This window comes from Dendropsophus ebraccatus, chromosome 4, assembly GCF_027789765.1.
Source record: "Dendropsophus ebraccatus isolate aDenEbr1 chromosome 4, aDenEbr1.pat, whole genome shotgun sequence".
In the NCBI taxonomy this organism is placed as follows: Eukaryota; Metazoa; Chordata; class Amphibia; order Anura; family Hylidae; genus Dendropsophus; species Dendropsophus ebraccatus.
The window spans coordinates 92302918-92321597 of NC_091457.1; the positions used below are offsets into that span (position 1 = coordinate 92302918).

General features: G+C 46.9%; 1 protein-coding gene across 1 annotated transcript in view; it reads right to left on the minus strand.

The window, feature by feature from the left end:
- The window catches only part of ZNRF1 (zinc and ring finger 1), a 31998-nt gene extending 13860 nt beyond the window's left edge, over positions 1 to 18138 (minus strand). The window contains exon 1 of the mRNA XM_069968588.1: positions 17482 to 18138. Within this exon, the coding sequence (XP_069824689.1) occupies positions 17482 to 17809 (328 nt within the window). The 5' untranslated portion in view covers positions 17810 to 18138. The remainder of the gene's footprint in view (positions 1 to 17481) is intronic.
- Positions 18139 to 18680: the final 542 nt, after the last annotated feature.

An 18680-nucleotide genomic window follows, 5' to 3' on the forward strand; every position in this document is an offset into this window, starting at 1 on the left:
ACCTCTTCATCTTTGGTATGCACTGTATACATTAAAGCAGGTCAGGGGTGTGGTGAGAGATGATCAAGCCATGAACAACGCAAGTGGCAGCTCCACCGCACTGTGCAGAGTATAAATCGACTGGAAAGACGACATGACATAAAATAAAAAAAATTAAAAAAAAAAAGAGAGAGACTGGAATGGAGCTCTAATCACCCTTGCATGCCTATGGGTCCATTTACACAGAGATTATCTGACATATCTGCCAAAGATTTAAAGCCAAAGCCAGGAACAGACTATAAACAAAGATCAGGTCATAAAGGTAAGCCTGACATTTCTCCTCTTTTTAAATCCATTCCTGGCTTTGGCTTCAAATCTTTGGCAGATAATCTGTGTAAATGGACCCTTAGGCTCATCTCACTAACTCAAGTCAATGCCCCAATAAATTCACCCTACATTAATTTTACTTTTAACAAAAAAGCCCAACCTCCTAAAGTCGTCAGCCATTTCGACCTTCTCCAATCAGATATCATTCACATACCCAAAACATGGGTTGGGGTAAACTTCCTAAACCATTACTAAGTACCAGTCCCTGACTCATGCTGGATGTCACATGTGACTGCATATTTTCGGTGTGACGTCCAATCCCCGCAGCACAGGAAGCATGTGAGACACCATCTATGATATCATTCAGCATGGTGATAAGGAGAAGCACAGCTGCATCTAGAGTGGAGCATTTAGCAGTTTACATATACAAGTAGTTTACATAAAGACCTGAGTCACTGTGTACATATATTACTTGCCCTGTGCGGTTTCTGATTTGCATCCTGTATTATACTCCAGAGTTGAGTATACCCTGTCCTCCAGACACGTGCTAAGTATAGTAAAGTCATTGGGCACATATATTGCTTAAGGCGGCACTTGTTTACACAGTGGTTTGGGCTGTGTGTAATGGAGCCCTTAACCCCTTAGTGGCCAGCCTATTTTGGGCCTTAATGACAGAGCTATTTTCATACTCTTTCTTTGCTGCCTTCAAAGAGTCGCACTGTTTTATTTTTGACCACATAGCCACTTGAGGTAGGGCTGGGTGATATTGGCCTAAATCAATATCGCGGTTGTAGCTGCGGTAACGATAATTGAACGATAATTATGACACGCCCCTTTTTTGCAAACCACACCCACTTGCTATGCCAAACGAGCAATATTTTGATTTAAAAAAGTAAAAAAAATAAAAGTAATGTCGTCATTATTAGGGGGTCTCAGCAGAGACCTGGACGTGTATCTACAGGGGGTTACATAGGGAAAGGGGTGTATGACTAAAGGGAGGGACAGATATGGGGTGTATTACTATACAGGGGGGCTGATAGCAGTGTATGTCTATATGGGGGGCTGATAGCAGTTTAAGTCTATACAGCGGGGGCTGATAACAGTATATGACTAAACGGGGGGCTGATAGGGGTGTATTACTATACGGGGGTGGATAGGTGTGTATGACTATACGGGGGGCTGATAGGGGTGTATTGCTATACGGGGGGCGGATAGGGGTGTATGACTATACGGGGGCTGATAGAGGTGTATGACCATATAGGGGGCACAAAGGGATAGATGGTGGATAGGGGTGTATGACTATAGGGGGGACGATTAGGGCTTTATTACTATATAAGGGGCACATAGGGATGAGGGTATGGGAAGTACAGTGCTGCAGCTTAGGAGGAATGAATGGGCTGCAGCAGGCAGGATGCCACACACATAACTTATAGGAGACATTGCTGTGTGCTGCAGCCCATTCATTCCTCCTAAGCTGCAGCACTGTACTGTTAATGATGCTGATGGAACTACAGTACGGCAGCCTCCCAAATGCTGCTCCTCCATATCCTGCCCGTGTCCTCCCTGCACACACAGGACAACAGGTGCAGCGCTTCCCGGTCATGTGTGTGTGGTGTGAGATCGCTCGTACGGGACTGATGCAGGGGGGGGGGGGGGGGGGGTTGGGCGCTCGGACGGGACTGGGGCGGGGGCGTTCGTACGGTACTGATCCGGGAGGGGATACTGGGACGGGTGCAGGCGCATTGGTAATGGGGGGGGGGTTGTGTGGGCCGGGTGCAGGAGGATGGGGCACTCTCACCACTGCTGCTCCTCCTCCACCTCCCGCTCTGATACCGGTGTCCCTGCACATAACATGCAGCGCTCACGCCGGGCCGCACGTGTGTGTGTATGTTGGGGGACGCTCTGACAGGGGGAAGGTACTGACAAGCCGGGACTGGAGCGGGGAGGAGGCGCTCCAACAGATCGGACAGCTCAGACCAGGAGAAAAAAATACAAAAATACCGCAGATACCGTCCTGCCCAAGTTGAGGTCGGTTAACCGACGCCAGAGACGGTATCGGTATTTTTGCGGTATACCGCCCAGCCCTAACATGAGGTCTTGTTTTTTGCAGGAAAATGTATACTTCCAGAAAAAAAAACAAAAAAACATTAAACTGTCATCACATGGAAAGAGCCATAGCGTTCTTATCGTTCAAGTGACGGAGCTAGTTTTGGACTGAATTTTTGCTGTGTAGTTTTTTGATGTGTAGTTTTTAGTGATACCAAGTTTTACATATATATGACTTTCATGTATTTTCGGAAAAGGATTGGGTCGTTACAGACGTGGTGATACCAAACATGTAAAGGTTTTGTGTGTTACATAACTGTTTATTATATGTGGGAATACACAGCATTTTTATTATTGGGGAAGGATGAGGGATATATTTAAGTTTTATTTTCCACTAGTGTATACTAATCAGTGATCTGCTCTGCTGAGCACAGATACAATACACTGCACTATAGTAGTAGTGCAGTGTATTGTCTATGTCAACACTGAGTTTACAGGCAATTTACACAGCCATGCCTCTGTAGAGGCATATGCATGGTAATCCAGGGGGCCTTCAAAAGCCCCCAGGGATTACCATGAAGACTACCAGCATTTCGGACCTCGACGCGCGGCCACAGGAACCAGTAACATGCCGCTGTCATTACTTGACAGAGGCATTTAACGGGTTAAAACTACCCAGAGGGAAGGATTCGCCACTCTGTGTAGTTCAAGGGGGAGATCAGCTGTCATACTGGCAGCTGATCCTCCGCGATCTGCCGAAGCTTATCTGCGCGGATTCCATAGTGTGACGGGGCCCTAACAATGTACAAAATAAAAAGTTACAGCCAGGAACAGATTAGAAAAACAGCAAGGTTTCTGGCTTTGGCTTCCAAGATCTGACAGATAAATCTCTCAGTGTAAACGCACCATTACTTGGACGATTACAAGCCAGGCTGATAATTTATTTAGCGTAACAGTGAATGCTGAAAGGCAACAATCAGCTGACATGCACAATGTTGGCTGATCATGGCCTCTCAACACGAAGATCACAACTTTGTCAGTGACCGTCTGCAACGTGTCGCTCCGTGTAAAAGGATCTAAGAATCATCCGGGCCTCCCCTCTATCTTGCGGTCTGTGAATGTAATAGCACAGGCAGCAAGCAGGGAAGGGAGAACAGAGTGCTAACCTGCTTGCTTCCCCTGGAACATTGTGAAGTGTAATACGACCTTAAAGGGGTACTCCCGCGAAAAGCTTTTTTCCAGCAATCGAAACACATTACAAAGTTATATAACTATGTAATATGCTTCAATCACCTATCTGGCCCCCTTCTCTATCTTTCCCCCCTCAATCCCCCACCAGAAAGTGAAGTAAACTCATTCTTACTTAAATGACTGTTGACCCCATGCTGCTCTGTGGCAGCCATTTTGAGACAGTGACATCATCAAGAGGGAGGCTAGTCTAAGCCCTGTTAAGCCAGCCTCTCTTTGTCAGATAACTCAGGTTGCTCAGCTGATTTGGCTGAACAAGATATAAGCCATGGAACAGTTTTACAGAGTCAGTTAGATATCACAGGAGACAAAGTGCATCATGGGAAAGCCCAAACCAGGAAGTAAAGAAAAAATGAAGCCACCAACTAGAGCTTCAGGGACCTGCAAACTGGGGGAAATTAAAACGGGGACAGACTCAGTAAGTAAGTGGTAAGATGGTAAGTGTAAAAACTGTTTTTTATCTTATCAGCGCCGGAGTATCCCTTTAAGCCAGTGTGGAAATCTTCAGATGCATATGAATGGGGTTGCAGAAATTCACTTGCATTGGCAGCAATCTGGCCCAAGATTTTGGCAAGGAAGCTAACATGTAAACCTACATCACTTCTATATATTTATTATTTGCTATAATACAGTGCAGTTAATAAAGACAGTTCTGGTGCATTCATGTGGCAAAATACATACCTTTAGAGCTGTTTATTATAGTGGTTCTTCAGTATGCTAGTAATTTGGTTCTTAACCACTATTTTAGAGGAAAACTTTGTTTCAGTGCTCAACAATGTACAGTCTGCAACACACCACATATGTGCAGGTGCTGTTGTTGTCACTGTGGGGCTGAGCTGCTCCATGTTTCCTCTTGTTTGCCTCATGCCTGAGCCTTCATCCTCCAGTATTCCTTCTCTACTATACTGTCTGTACTGGCCAGTTCCTGCTGATGCCATGTGCCTGCTCTATTGCTTTATACAAAATTGGATGTTAGGGTTCCTGTGTGCACTGTTTTGTGTAAGTGAATAATACTGTCTTGTAGTGATTAAATTGTACATTTTTGTAATTAAATACAGAGGTACAATAGTTAATGATTGATGCTGGATAAAATGAAACACTTTCATTACTTCTTATGGGAAAAAACTGCTTGGTTCCTAAACTGCCTTCTAGAACAGAATGTGGTCGAGTTTAGAGGTAGCTATCCCACCCATCCAGCATGAAAAGCAAGGACAGGATTCTAAAGTACAGGAAACTAGACCTTCAATGAGAAAAAGATTACTTAAGAGAATGACACGCGTATTAAGGGGAAAGTCCCCCAAGCAGTGCCAGTGGGGGAGATCTGCAATAGTCTGAAGGTCAGGATACCTATGGAGTAGTCTACCAGAAAAAGGGCCTGCTAGCACTTACAGTTCCACATTAATGGAGGAAGGTGGGTAAAGCTGCCTAGCACTGTTCTGAAAAGCTGTAAAAACATGCACACATTGCCAGCTGTATGTCAGGAAGATGAATATAATTGGAGGCAAGCTTCTACAGGATAGAAGACAAGGCATTTCAGTATCAGACAGCATGTGTCAGTGGAAGGCTCAGCAGAGGAACTCGAAATTCCTGGCCCCATCACACAGTGTCTATTTTCAGGCATCTTATAGCTGGTAGACATGCTCTCCCAACTCCTGCCCCGTTTTATATGCTTAAAGGGACACTAACCATTACTTTGGGCAGCCTATAACAGTACAATAGGAGAGGTGGTTCTTATTAATACACACATCATATAGCCAGCCTTTCCCTAGCCTGAGACCATAAACTGCATTCATCAGATGGAGATTAGACTTTGGATGAAAGCTGGCTAAAAGACATGGCTTCAGCAGGGAGATCTCACCATTACAATTGTCACAGTTTTGTCTTAGTAAAAGGGGCGCTCCGGCAATTTTTTCTTTTAAATCAACTACTTTAAGAAAGTTATATAGATTTGTAATTTACTTCTATTTAAACAATCTCAAGTCTCCCAGTGCTTATCAGCTGCTGTATGTCCTGAAGGAAGTGGCGTATTCTTTCCAGTCTGACACAGTGCTCTCTGCTGCCACCTATGTCCTGACAGGAACTGTGCAGAGCAGTAGCAAATCCCCATAGAAAGTGCACTTATCAGAAAATGATCTAATGTTTAAAGGGGTTGTCCGGCGATAAAAAATTATTCACAGAATAACACACATTACAAAGTTATACAACTTTGTAATGTATGTTATGTCTATAAATGGCCCCCTTCCCCGTGTCCCACCACCCCCACCCGTGTACCCGGAAGTGTGGTGCGCTATACATTACCTGTCACGTGCCGACCACGGTCTCCGATCCTCAGCAGTGACGTCTTCTTCGGGAGGCCAGCAGATCTTCCCGAGTGCCGGCCGCCCTCTGCAGCGTCATCCGAAGCTCAGCCGCGATTGGCTGAGCACAGTTATGCTCAGCCAATCGCGGCTGAGCTTCGGATGACGCTGCAGAGGGTGGCCGGCACTCGGGAAGATCCGCCGGCCTGCCGAAGACGTCACTGCTGACGATCGGAGACCGTGGACGACACGAGATGCGGTGAGTATAATGCACCACACTTCCGGGTCTAGCGTGGGTGGGGGGAAACACGGGGAAGGGGGCCATTCACAGACATAACATACATTACAAAGTTGTATAACTTTGTAATGTGTGTTATTCTGTGAATAATTTTTTATCGCCGGACAACCCCTTTAAGTTTTTATGTTAAATATATCTTAAGAAATTTTTGTGATGTTTTTACAGAGAATACATTCCCCTCAAGTTATACTATAGGTGACCACACCATGGCAGATAGCAGGAAACAACGGATCACACTGCAGCTGCCAATCAAATGCTAAAGATACACGGCTGGTTTAATGTCCCTTTAACTGGCACCAGGACAAAGAGTCCCCTGACCCCTCAGCCTGAGAGCAGCTGAAACGTATGAGCAAACACATGAAAATGGAGCAGTGTGACTGAGCAGATCAGTGTCAGCTCTGCCTGCTCCCCCCATCTCTCTGCTGTGTTGCCCTGAGGCAGATTCCTGTTGTGCTCCATGTCTAAAGTTTCTAATTCATCACATCCTTACTTCTGTACAATTACTCAGCTTAACAGAACTTCCCCTAACAAGTCTTGATAGGAGGAGCAGATCAAGGGTCAACCCCTCTGCCTCCGGCTACTAACAGGAGAGGGATGACCAGGCTCCAGCCACATCCACTAGTCAGTCTAGGTGGGTGGCTGTTGTGTGTAGCCGATAGTATTTTCAGCATCTCTTTCTTTGGTTTACCTGTCCTACTGAATAAGCTCTATACTTGTATGTGCAGAGTACATCTGAAGCTCATCTAGAAATGAACTGGAAACAATTGGAAAAAAGGATACGGAAATAAGCATCCTTAACTTCATAATGTAACACTGCAGGGAGCAGACATGGTAGAGAGCAGCAGGGCAGGGGTGATGACAACATACATCACTACCACCACTAATGAAATAGGAAAAGAACCCTGATACCATAGCAAGATAAACAGCAGTTAACGTAAAAAGAGTACTTAAGTTTTCTGTAAACTTCTAACATGTGAGAAGTTGTGATGGGTGGGGGTCCAAGTGCTGAGACCCCCATTTATCGCCAAAATGAAGAAATGGGCTGTGCCCCTTAGTTTCGGCTCGCTTCTCCCTGGTAAGTAGAGCATGTGGTGTGAGGTTCGATGAGAGTCTCAGGCTTTCACTGAATGGAGCTGCAGAAAATCCTTCAAAATGGTATGCTTTCTACCTTACTATTGCTCGCCAACTCCTTGTCCATCCCATCCGCTATACGGATTGTGTGATAACAGCAGAGTTTATATGGGTGAAACAGCGCTATACGTAGTGTACAATCTATGGCTTTACTGGCTGTGCTAATAAATCAAATGTGGTCTGACAAGGGGCAGACTTCAGCTGGTGACATTTCCTTTAGTCTGGACAACCACAGCACAGAAAAGGCAGAATGAGGGATGGCATACAGATTCTACTTTATGGAAACAGTCAAGGAAAGGGGTTATAATTAGCTAGAAGACACCTGTTCATTTATAAGCCAATCTTACCATCCCCCCATACACCATTCCTGACTCCTCACTTTGCATGTCAACTTGACCTTTGCAGTCACCCAAACACGTCTATTGTGGTTCCTGGAAACCTTATGGCTCCTAGAAACATACATCTGTCCCTGTACTGACCTAGGTCCACTGCACCCTCAACGCAGGTCTTGTGTGTGTATAAACAGAGCTCTGTTCATCCGCAAGACCCTTTCAGCCCCTCTGACTGTCCAAAAGGCTCGCTGGAGGCAGTCACTTCATTTACATGGAAGCACAGTAAAAAGGAAACTTACAGAAGTTTGTAACAAACATTCTGTTTTAATTGACATTTTCTACAGCTTCTTGTTGTCATTGAACAGGAAAATTTGTTAGAATGTTAGAAGAATAAGTAGTATGGTATTATGACGAGAAAGGGTTTCAGCCTCTGTCCTCATTCAATGATAGAAAATGAGATGTTGGAAACACCAAGGCACTGAAATTATACCCTTTTAAAGCATATTTACAAAAATGCAGAACTTTTCATTACCAACATATAGAGGGAAGACAAGAACATTGCTGCTCCATTTTTCAATGAAAGAGGTTGTCCACGTCTTACCTGTTCTGCTCCCTGGCACTCACGGACATCCTTTGCACATCTCAGAAGTATACGTTCAAAGACTACAGAAGATGGCTGCCAGTTGCGACACTGCATTGTGGCGAATCCATACCCACGCGTGATGACCAATAGCTGCACAATACCGCAGTGACACGCAAAGGTTTGGGCCACATGAGAGGATTGGGACTGGCCACCTCTCGCCTTGGAAAGTATATTTCCTAGACATGTATGAGTAGAGAAGCAGAATAGGTTAAGTCCTTATCGGGTCCCTGGAAAACCCCTTTAAGGGCATGTTCACACATACTTGATTCATTACAGATTCCACACTGCAGATTTAATAATTATAAATAAATAGCTAAAAGCTGCATCATATCCACACTATGGATATCCTGAAATTGTATTTAAAATGGTGACTGTACATCTATATAGATGTATATATTACCTTGTAACTATTTTAAAATAAAGGTAAACTCCACTAAAAACAGCTCCTTCTTTAGGGAATCCTTTAGAATCATTTTTAGAAGCTCTTATTTTTGGAAGGGGAGCATCTAACAGCTCCCTGCCGCAGCAGTGGGTGTGGGTGACAACTACAGAGGTGTTGGTGGCAGGCACAGATAGCAAGCTCTTTATCCTGGATTAGTATTGACAGCAATAAAAGGACTGATTTTGCTTTGATCTTGATTTAGATTATAGGGGAGATTAATCCAGTAGTTTTATAGTCAGATTGTCTTTGTCGGAGCCCAGCTTTATTATTACCAGAGCCAAGCTTTTTATTGGTTGCTATGGGCAACAAAGACAATCTGACTATTAGACAGATATCTATAGTCACATCCAGAGCTGCATATTTAGTATAAGAAATCCACTCCACCGTTTGTCAGACAGAAAATGGGCAACATAATCCCGAAGTGATGTGTAATCCAAATGGTGAATTTATTCCGACACTATGGAAATCAGACAAATCACACACCTCCAACATTCCATCCTGCTGGATACTTATCAAGCAGTCTGTGAGATGGAAGGGAGATGTGCCAACCAGTAGGTCACTGGTGGAGAAAGCTATAGCAGCAACGCAGAAAAGAAATTAGTCTTATGCTATAGACTCTCATATTTCTCCTAGTACCGCTTCAGTATTAGTATAGGTTGCACACACTGCTGTTTTGCATGTAGGACATCTAGTGTGTTTATATAAGCCAGTAGTCTGAAGTAAGAAATTCCCACTATGCACTACAACCACACATGGCAATTTTATATACGTGAAGTCTCAAAATGTGTTGGAGCACATGTCAAACACAGACGTATTTTCACAAGTAAACGGCTGGATAGTCATTTCTGGTAATTACAGCTGTAAATTTAAGGTGTCTTGAGAAAAACAGGGGTGTAAATAAGAACATGGCTAGAATTGTATTCTCTATAGTCCTATCCAGTTGATGGCTTATTTACACCCATGTTTTCCTGTGTAGAGAGCTTTTTTGCTCCTTTAATATAATGGAAAAAATACAGCTGTTTTACACCCCAAGCTTGGCTCTAAAACCATGCTGTCAACAGCCTTAAAACAATACAAGCTGTTGGATGCCATTCACTGCTTGTTTACTTTCCATCAGAGTTATCGGATGGCTCACCCTGCAGACCCCCATGGTGCTGAACGCTAAATGTCTCCTTTATAGTGATGTCGGCGAACCTACCACTGGTGTTTATATGAGGGGGGGCTCCCGAGACTCCACCAACAGATGGTGTCAGTGGAGATAGGGGTTCGGTATGGTGCAATTTCACCTGACCCCTTTGATCTGATCTCAGAGGGATAAGCCACCACCAGAGAACATAGGAACATTCAACCTTTCTAAACGTGAATGTGTATAGGGAGGATGGGAAAGATAACTATCATCTGCCAGTTATTGAAGGTGTATGCCAACTTTTAGATGACATCTTTACAGCCAAATTCTTATATTCTGTGCAGTTAAAGTGTTAAGCAAATTTAACACTTGTGTGTTCTTCAATAGGTTGTAGAAACCTGCTTAGCCCTCATGATCATTACTGCACCTCCGATGCAGAGACATTGGTATTTCCTCTATTGTGCAACAGTGGAAATTGGACAGAGCTGGTCAATTCCAGGATGTGCTGCGAGACTCAGTGACATCATCTGGGATTATTGGAAAGTTTTCTCGTCAGCAACATCCATTCATGTGAACTATACCTCACCAGCCTGCCTTTCAACCACCACCAGGAAAGTGAAGGTCTGTACATCGTGGGTCACTTGTTATTGCTACAAGAAATCACATGACTGGAAAGAGATCAAGGAAACAGCAAAGAGAGGAGGTATGGGGCACATATGTTGAAATCACCTGTAAGGTGGCACCTCTTTTTGGATGCACCACAATCCAGATTGTATTTGCACTATACTCCTGTTATCCATAGAGGTCTTCTACAGTTTAGAAATAGCAGGGAAAAACAAACAGACAAACTGGAAAATAATGTAATAATGTAATGTAATAAATACAACGATCAGCCGATCGTTGATATAGGTGTGGACCTATTTTCGTCGGGCGACGACCGCGCACCGCTACGTGTAATATCGGTGCGCGGCCAGCGACTGACGATATACATTACCTATCCACATTCCAGGGCGGCTGCTGCTGCGGTCTTCTCCCCGGGTCCTGCGCACTCTAGCGTCAGAGTGGCCTGTCAGCTGACAGGCTGCGGCGGTCCCGGCCTGTGATTGGCTGAGCGGCCTGTCAGCTGACAGGCCACTGTGAAGTTAGAGCACGCGGGACCCGGGGAGAAGACCACAGCAGCAGCAGGTGGATAGGTAATGTATATAGTTAAGCAAGGGCTGCAAGGACATCGGTAACGATGTCCCTGTAGCCCTTGTTTAACGATTATCGGGCCGTGTAATGGGTCCAGTAAACGAGCAACGATCTAGCAGATCGCTGCTCTTTTACAGGTATTATCGGGCCCCCATTGGCCAGCGTAATACCACCCTAACAGTCCTCACACAAACCCACAAACTGCATGGCCTGGGGCAGACACAATACAGACAGCCCTTTCACCGTCAAATCCATCTGAAGGTCCTATTATTTTCAGAACAGAATCTGTCTACCTCCCCCTCTGGCATCTGATAATTTAAAGGGGAACTCTACATAAGGAAAACTTGTTTTCTATGTAAAGTACATTAAAAGAAATAGATGTGTGTATACAATGTATTACCATATCTGCACGGTTCTGCCACACTGGTAGCTGATTAATATCCAGAAAGTGAAGACAACTGGCCTCTGGGCCAATTCACATTGTCTCCTAGTCCCACTGCTCTCCCACCTTAGGAGACAAATCTTCCATGCCTCGGTCTCATATTGTGTGTGTTTGCTGAGATCAGGCTGATGATGCAGACAGGGGGCAGGGTGTAATGTCCCAGGAGGCCTGGCTGTATCCCACAATCCCCTGAATGATTCACCATCTCAGACCGGCCATAAGCAGCAACTGCAACTTCACTGATTTCTCTGCAGAGTTTTGCACAATTAGGGCTGTTCACACATTTTGGAGTTTCATTGCAGTACTGCAGCGTCTTTACAACAATGATGCAGTAACACAAGTAAATAATGCTAAACGGCAGAGAGGATCAGAACCGGCACTGCCAATCCTACCTGCACAAAAAACGAGGCATAAACAGTATATCCCATGTAGTATAATATCAGATACAGTCCTTATTGTGGGGCTGAACCTCAAAGATAAAAAGATGCTTGATGTTACAGGTAGAGAATACAGCGTGCTGTGTGGTGTTACAGGTAGAGAATACAGCGTGCTGTGTGGTGTTACAGGTAGAGAATACAGCGTGCTGTGTGGTGTTACAGGTAGACAATACAGCGTGCTGTGTGGTGTTACAGGTAGACAATACAGCGTGCTGTGTGGTGTTACAGGTAGACAATACAGCGTGCTGTGTGGTGTTACAGGTAGAGAATACAGCGTGCTGTGTGGTGTTACAGGTAGAGAATACAGCGTGCTGTGTGATGTTACAGGTAGACAATACAGCATGCTGTGTGATGTTACAGGTAGACAATACAGTGTGCTGTGTGGGTGAGACTACAATGAAATGATAAAGTACTGCATATAATTTAGTAGCACAATGAAACTGCAATGTGTGAACACAGCCTAGATGTTCTGCAACAGATTTGGGCGGGGAATGGGCATGGTGGAGGACTGATGAACCACTGAGGGAAAGCAATTAACTCTGGAACCTGTAGTACTGTTTATGACTGCTCAACCAGGAAGTACAGAAACACAATACAGAACCCCCCCCCCCCCCCAAAAAAAAAATAAAAAATAAAAAAATGGATTTTTTGTAGTTTCAAAACTGGGATAGATAGGTAAGTAATGCTATTTACTTCTGCAGAAGTTTTATATATATATATTTTTTTTTAACTCTACCTAGAGTTCCCCTTCACAATCCGGATTAACAAACTGGTGGCTGGTGATCAAAAATTATTTGCAACTGTGGCATCCTAGTCAGGCTAGTGAATGGTCACATTGTGATTGTGATATAACATTACACAGGACACTGCATGACCAAAGTTGCCAGGGTACCCTATCCTAATGCACAGGACAATTAGTTTCTTCTACATTGCTGGGTGCATGGTGGTACCATCCAGTGCTCAAATCCGAGAAGAAAAACAATGATGTGCTCTCCATAATTCCTACAGAATGTTGGGAATCCTGTTGAGAGTCTTGCAGCTGGGGAGAACAGGGGACCAGGGTGGTGGTCAGTTGCTCACCTAGCTAGAAATTACCTATCCAAAGGATAATGCTTTACTCCAAAATACACTGGTGTTGCACATTTACTGTTCCTTATATATGTAAATGGTAATGCTGGTGTTTTACATTAAGCAGCATCAGTGTGTGGGAGGTGATGAAGAGATGGGGGGGGGGGGGGGGTTTATAAAAGAAGCAGGACTCTGCTTATAGTCTGCCAACTAGTGAGTTAGATGCTGGGATTTCCTGCAAAACACTGTGATATCTGCACTCAAACTGTTCACATAGCTGAAATCTGCTGGTAAAATGAGCAGTGGAAGTTATAGAACAAGAACACCGTCAGCTTATCACACCCAAACCCCCCCTATTCACAGGTATATTTTATACAACTCGACTCAAGTTTCTTCAATAAATAAGGATATAAGTGGCAATCGACATCTACTGGTGCCAGGCACCTCCAGGGGACGCCACAGGCCCAACAAGGAAAATCCCACATTGTTTTATCCACTGTTATTGTAAGCACTATTATAAGTGTGGGAGTCCTAAAAGGTATTAGCTGTTCCCAGTACACAAAACTACCAGGAAGCCACAGCGCAGAGCACATATCTCAATGCCCCGACCACAGGAAACCTAACAGGTACTATGAACATACCACATCATCTCAACACTACTCTATTACCACAGGTATCAGAGAACACACAAGGGCTGCGGGCAACCACCCTGCTACCAAGGATAAAGGAACACCTGCAGAAAAATGGCTGATAACAGGGAACAACAGAGATGTACAGCTGGGGCACAAAGAGTAGGAGTGCTGTACCTCCTATAAGACATCTGTAAGGGCTATACAGTACTTTGCAATGCATGATAAAAGGCAGCACTGGCACATGGGTGACGGCATATTTTATTTAATCTGAGGCCAAAAATCAAGAGCAGAAGCCATAATAACAAATCCCTACAATATGGTGGTGTCACTGGGTTCTACAAGGACCCTGCATAATGTAGCACAGAGAGGGGGCCATTCTGGACAAATGTAAGAGTCTGTAAGAAGAATGATGCCACCAAGTAAAACTTTCTACCAATATAGCATAAGCCTGGTACTACAAGGAAACTAGAGGCACGGGCCAGTCCTGGTCTAGGGCAGCAGGTCTATTTAGCTGGAACAGGAAACAGGACCACCAGTGACTTACCCGAGGGTTGACATGACACCTCCTGGTGACTGGCATGCTAAACATTCATGAAGCCTTGCCAGGTGACAACCACAACAATCAACCTGGCACTGGTTACCCCTGAGCATGCTGTGACGGATTACAGGGTCAGGGTCATGACTTCTGACAATAAAGCTTCATCACTTTAGAATGAACAAAGTTCTACAACTATAAGACCACCGATGATTTTTTTGCAAACAGCAAGAGGCTAAATAACCCCTGCAAACCTTATAATTTTCACAGCTGAGGGTTTGCTACAATTGCAATCAATCAAAATCTCTGGCTTACCCTTATGACCCGATCATCCCTTATTACACGGGATGATTATCGTTCAAAAAATCGTTAGATTGTCCGGATCGAACGTGTAATAGCAGGCAACGATTAAAAGACTAACGAGAAATTGTTGATCATTTGATAGAATCTAGACCTATTTTTAACGTTAATCGTTCACAAATAGTTCAGTGTAATAAGGCGTTGTTCGCTCATTCCCTAGTCAGGAATCAGCCAGGAAAGGACGAGTGCAAGAATGACCATAAGTAACAATCATTGTCCTGTGTAATAGGGTGAACAATTAAGATCGTTGGTCATAGCGATCGTTTGAGCTCGTTTATTGTTAATCGCTGAAAAATCGTCCCATGTAATACCACCCTTATGGTCCGTTTACACGGAGCGATAATTTACCCAATCGATCGTTTAATGATTTTGAAGCAACAATTTGGTTTTTATAACGATCAGCGTTTAGACAAATAAATCGTTAGAAAAATCGTTTTTGCGATAGTTTTTAAGATCACTTAAGGCCATCTCACACATATGGTGAATCTTTCAAAGACTGTTTACACGAAGCGATCTGTGAATTTTTTAGCGAACGACCAATGACGATTTGAGAACATGTTGAAAGATCAAAATGAATGATTTCTCGCTCGTCGCTTGATCGGTCGCTGTGTTTGCACGGTACAATTATCGCTCAAATGCGATTGTTATCGTGAAAATTCTAACGATAATCGTTTCATGTAAACACAGCATTAGACTAGGACTAGAGGCTGATACATTTCCCTGCAGTAATACATGGCAGCAAACCATCAGAACAGGAGCCATCTCCCAGATGACAAGATTTACAGCTACTACTTGTTCTGGTACTTTGTTACAATGTAGCGGTGCAGGTGGCTGGACTGTGTAAAAGCAGAAGCAAAAGCCTTAGCTGAGGGAAGCAGCAGGTCAGGTCGGTTAGGAATCCCATTCACTCACAGCAAGCAGAGCTCCTACACATGGTGACGCATGAGCACAATGCAGAAGCTACACTGTACAGGAAAGCCTCTCATCGTGCCACCTAGATCATACACCTATTCTCTGGCTTCTGTTGTGACTCTGTGGCCAGCATACTAAGAGCAGGAAAGGGGTCGTCCCCAGAGGACTAGAACTCTGGATCAGTACAATCACTCAATCAGGGCGTTATATGCGGTACAAGGTAGACATCTGTCACATACTGCAGGCAGGCACAGAGGGATGGGAACCAAAAGCGGCCACAGTAGATATGGGGGGGGGGGGCAGGCAGCACAGTAGATATGGGGGGGGGGGCAGGCAGCACAGTAGATGGGGGGGGGGGGGCAGGCAGCACAGTAGATATGGGGGGGCAGGAAGCACAGTAGATATGGGGGGGCAGGAAGCACAGTAGATATGGGGGGCAGTTAGCACAGTAGATATGGGGGGCAGTTAGCACAGTAGATATGGGGGGGGCAGGCAGCACAGTAGATATGGGGGGGGGGGCAGGCAGCACAGTAGATATGGGGGGGGGGCAGGCAGCACAGTAGATATGGGGGGGGGGCAGGCAGCACAGTAGATATGGGGGGGGGCAGGCAGCACAGTAGATATGGGGGGGGCAGGCAGCACAGTAGATATGGGGGGGCAGGCAGCACAGTAGATATGGGGGGGCAGGCAGCACAGTAGATATGGGGGGGCAGGCAGCACAGTAGATATGGGGGGGCAGGCAGCACAGTAGATATGGGGGGGCAGGCAGCACAGTAGATATGGGGGGGGCAGCACAGTAGATATGGGGGGGGCAGGCAGCACAGTAGATATGGGGGGGGCAGGCAGCACAGTAGATATGGGGGGCAGGCAGCACAGTAGATATGGGGGGGGGCAGGCAGCACAGTAGATATGGGGGGGGCAGGCAGCACAGTAGATATGGGGGGGGGCAGGCAGCACAGTAGATATGGGGGGGCAGGCAGCACAGTAGATATGGGGGGGGCAGGCAGCACAGTAGATATGGGGGGCAGGCAGCACAGTAGATATGGGGGGGGCAGGCAGCACAGTAGATATGGGGGGCAGGCAGCACAGTAGATATGTGCTGCCTGGGCAGGCAGCACAGTAGATATGGGGGGCAGGAAGCACAGTAGATATGGGGGGGGCAGGCAGCACAGTAGATATGGGGCAGGCAGCACAGTAGATATGGGGGGGGGGCAGGCAGCACAGTAGATATGGGGGGGCAGCACAGTAGATATGGGGGGGGGCAGGCAGCACAGTAGATATGGGGGGCAGGCAGCACAGTAGATATGTGCTGCCTGGGCAGGCAGCACAGTAGATATGGGGGGCAGGAAGCACAGTAGATATGGGGGGGGCAGGCAGCACAGTAGATATGGGGCAGGCAGCACAGTAGATATGGGGGGGGGGCAGGCAGCACAGTAGATATGGGGGGGCAGCACAGTAGATATGGGGGGGGCAGGCAGCACAGTAGATATGGGGCAGGCAGCACAGTAGATATGGGGGGGGGCAGGCAGCACAGTAGATATGGGGCAGGCAGCACAGTAGATATGGGGGGCAGGAAGCACAGTAGATATGGGGGGGGCAGGCAGCACAGTAGATATGGGGGGGCAGCACAGTAGATATGGGGGGGCAGCACAGTAGATATGGGGGGGCAGGCAGCACAGTAGATATGTGCTGCCTGGGCAGGCAGCACAGTAGATATGGGGGGCAGGAAGCACAGTAGATATGGGGGGGGGGCAGGCAGCACAGTAGATATGGGGGGGGGGCAGGCAGCACAGTAGATATGGGGGGGCAGGCAGCACAGTAGATATGGGGGGGCAGGAAGCACAGTAGATATGGGGGGGGCAGGCAGCACAGTAGATATGGGGGGGGCAGGCAGCACAGTAGATATGGGGGGGGGCAGCACAGTAGATATGGGGGGGGGCAGCACAGTAGATATGGGGGGGCAGGCAGCACAGTAGATATGGGGGGGCAGCACAGTAAGTTATGGGGGCGAGGACCAGTGTCGGGGTACACTCACCACTCTGCGCTCCGATCCACCTCGGGGTGAGCTGCAGGGTGTCGGTGAGGGAGGCCCGGGGACCCAGGTACAGGCCTCCCCTGCTCTCTTCGGCCCCGGAGCTGCCTCCTCTGTCGGGTTCAGGCCCGGCCCGGTACAGGCTGAAGGGGAGACCGGCTGCTGGAGGCTCTAGTCCGGACACCGAGCTGACCGAGCGGCTCCTCAGCCCCATAGCACCGCCTGGCCGGTAATGTCCAAAGTGTGAGGTGGGGGGCACGGCGCTGTCATCTGACGACACCCCGGGAAACGGCGCCCGGGAGCGGGAGGCCGAGCTCTGCTTTCCCCCCATGGGGCGGCGGCTGAGGGCTGAGCGGGCGCGGACAGGAGCGGGTGACGGACAGCTGGAGGAGCCCGGCCTCAGCTCACATGTGTCCGGGGCACGGCGGGCGGCTGGGAGGCCTGCGGGCGGCGCTCTCTGTCTGTGAGGAGCCTGCTCTCTCACTCAGGTCTCCAGGGTGACGGGCCCATCAGACCTGTTCAGACCTGGGGTGTCCATCGCCGAGCTCCCCACTGTCTGAGGCCGCGGGGGTCCCTGGCGCTCCGATCCCCGATCACACAGATCCGCTGCTTCTGTCTGACTCGCTGCTTGTTGCTGGGTTGGAACAATAGCGAGGAGAGCTGCGCATGTGCGACTCTGCCGGCTCCTCCCCTTCCCTTGCTCTGTGCATTAACCCTTTAACTCCCTTACGTTCTGTGCCCTAAGCCTGTGCTTCCCAACCTTTTCCACCTCAGGGCACCCCTACTAAATAATGCTCTACACAATATAAAAACCGCCATTCAGGGACTCACAGGTGACGTCTTCTTTGATCCGAGATGTTCCTCTCCGTTTCCTCTCCATCTGGTACAGACCTCAGTGACGACTTCTTGCAGCTACGTTTCATCTCTTCAGAACCTGCCAGACAAACATATTAGGTTGTGCACATTTCTAGCAACTTGCTTCTCTTTCTCCCTCCTATAGGCTCCCAAACTGCCCATGCTGTGCCCTCAATATAGTCATGATGCCTCCTGCTGTACCCCCCATATAGTAATAATGCCCATGCTGTACCCCATATAATAATGCCCATGCTGTACCCCCCATATAGTAATAATGCCCATGCTTTGTCCTCAATATAGTGATCATGCCTCCTGCTGTACCCCTATATAGTAATAATGCCCATGCT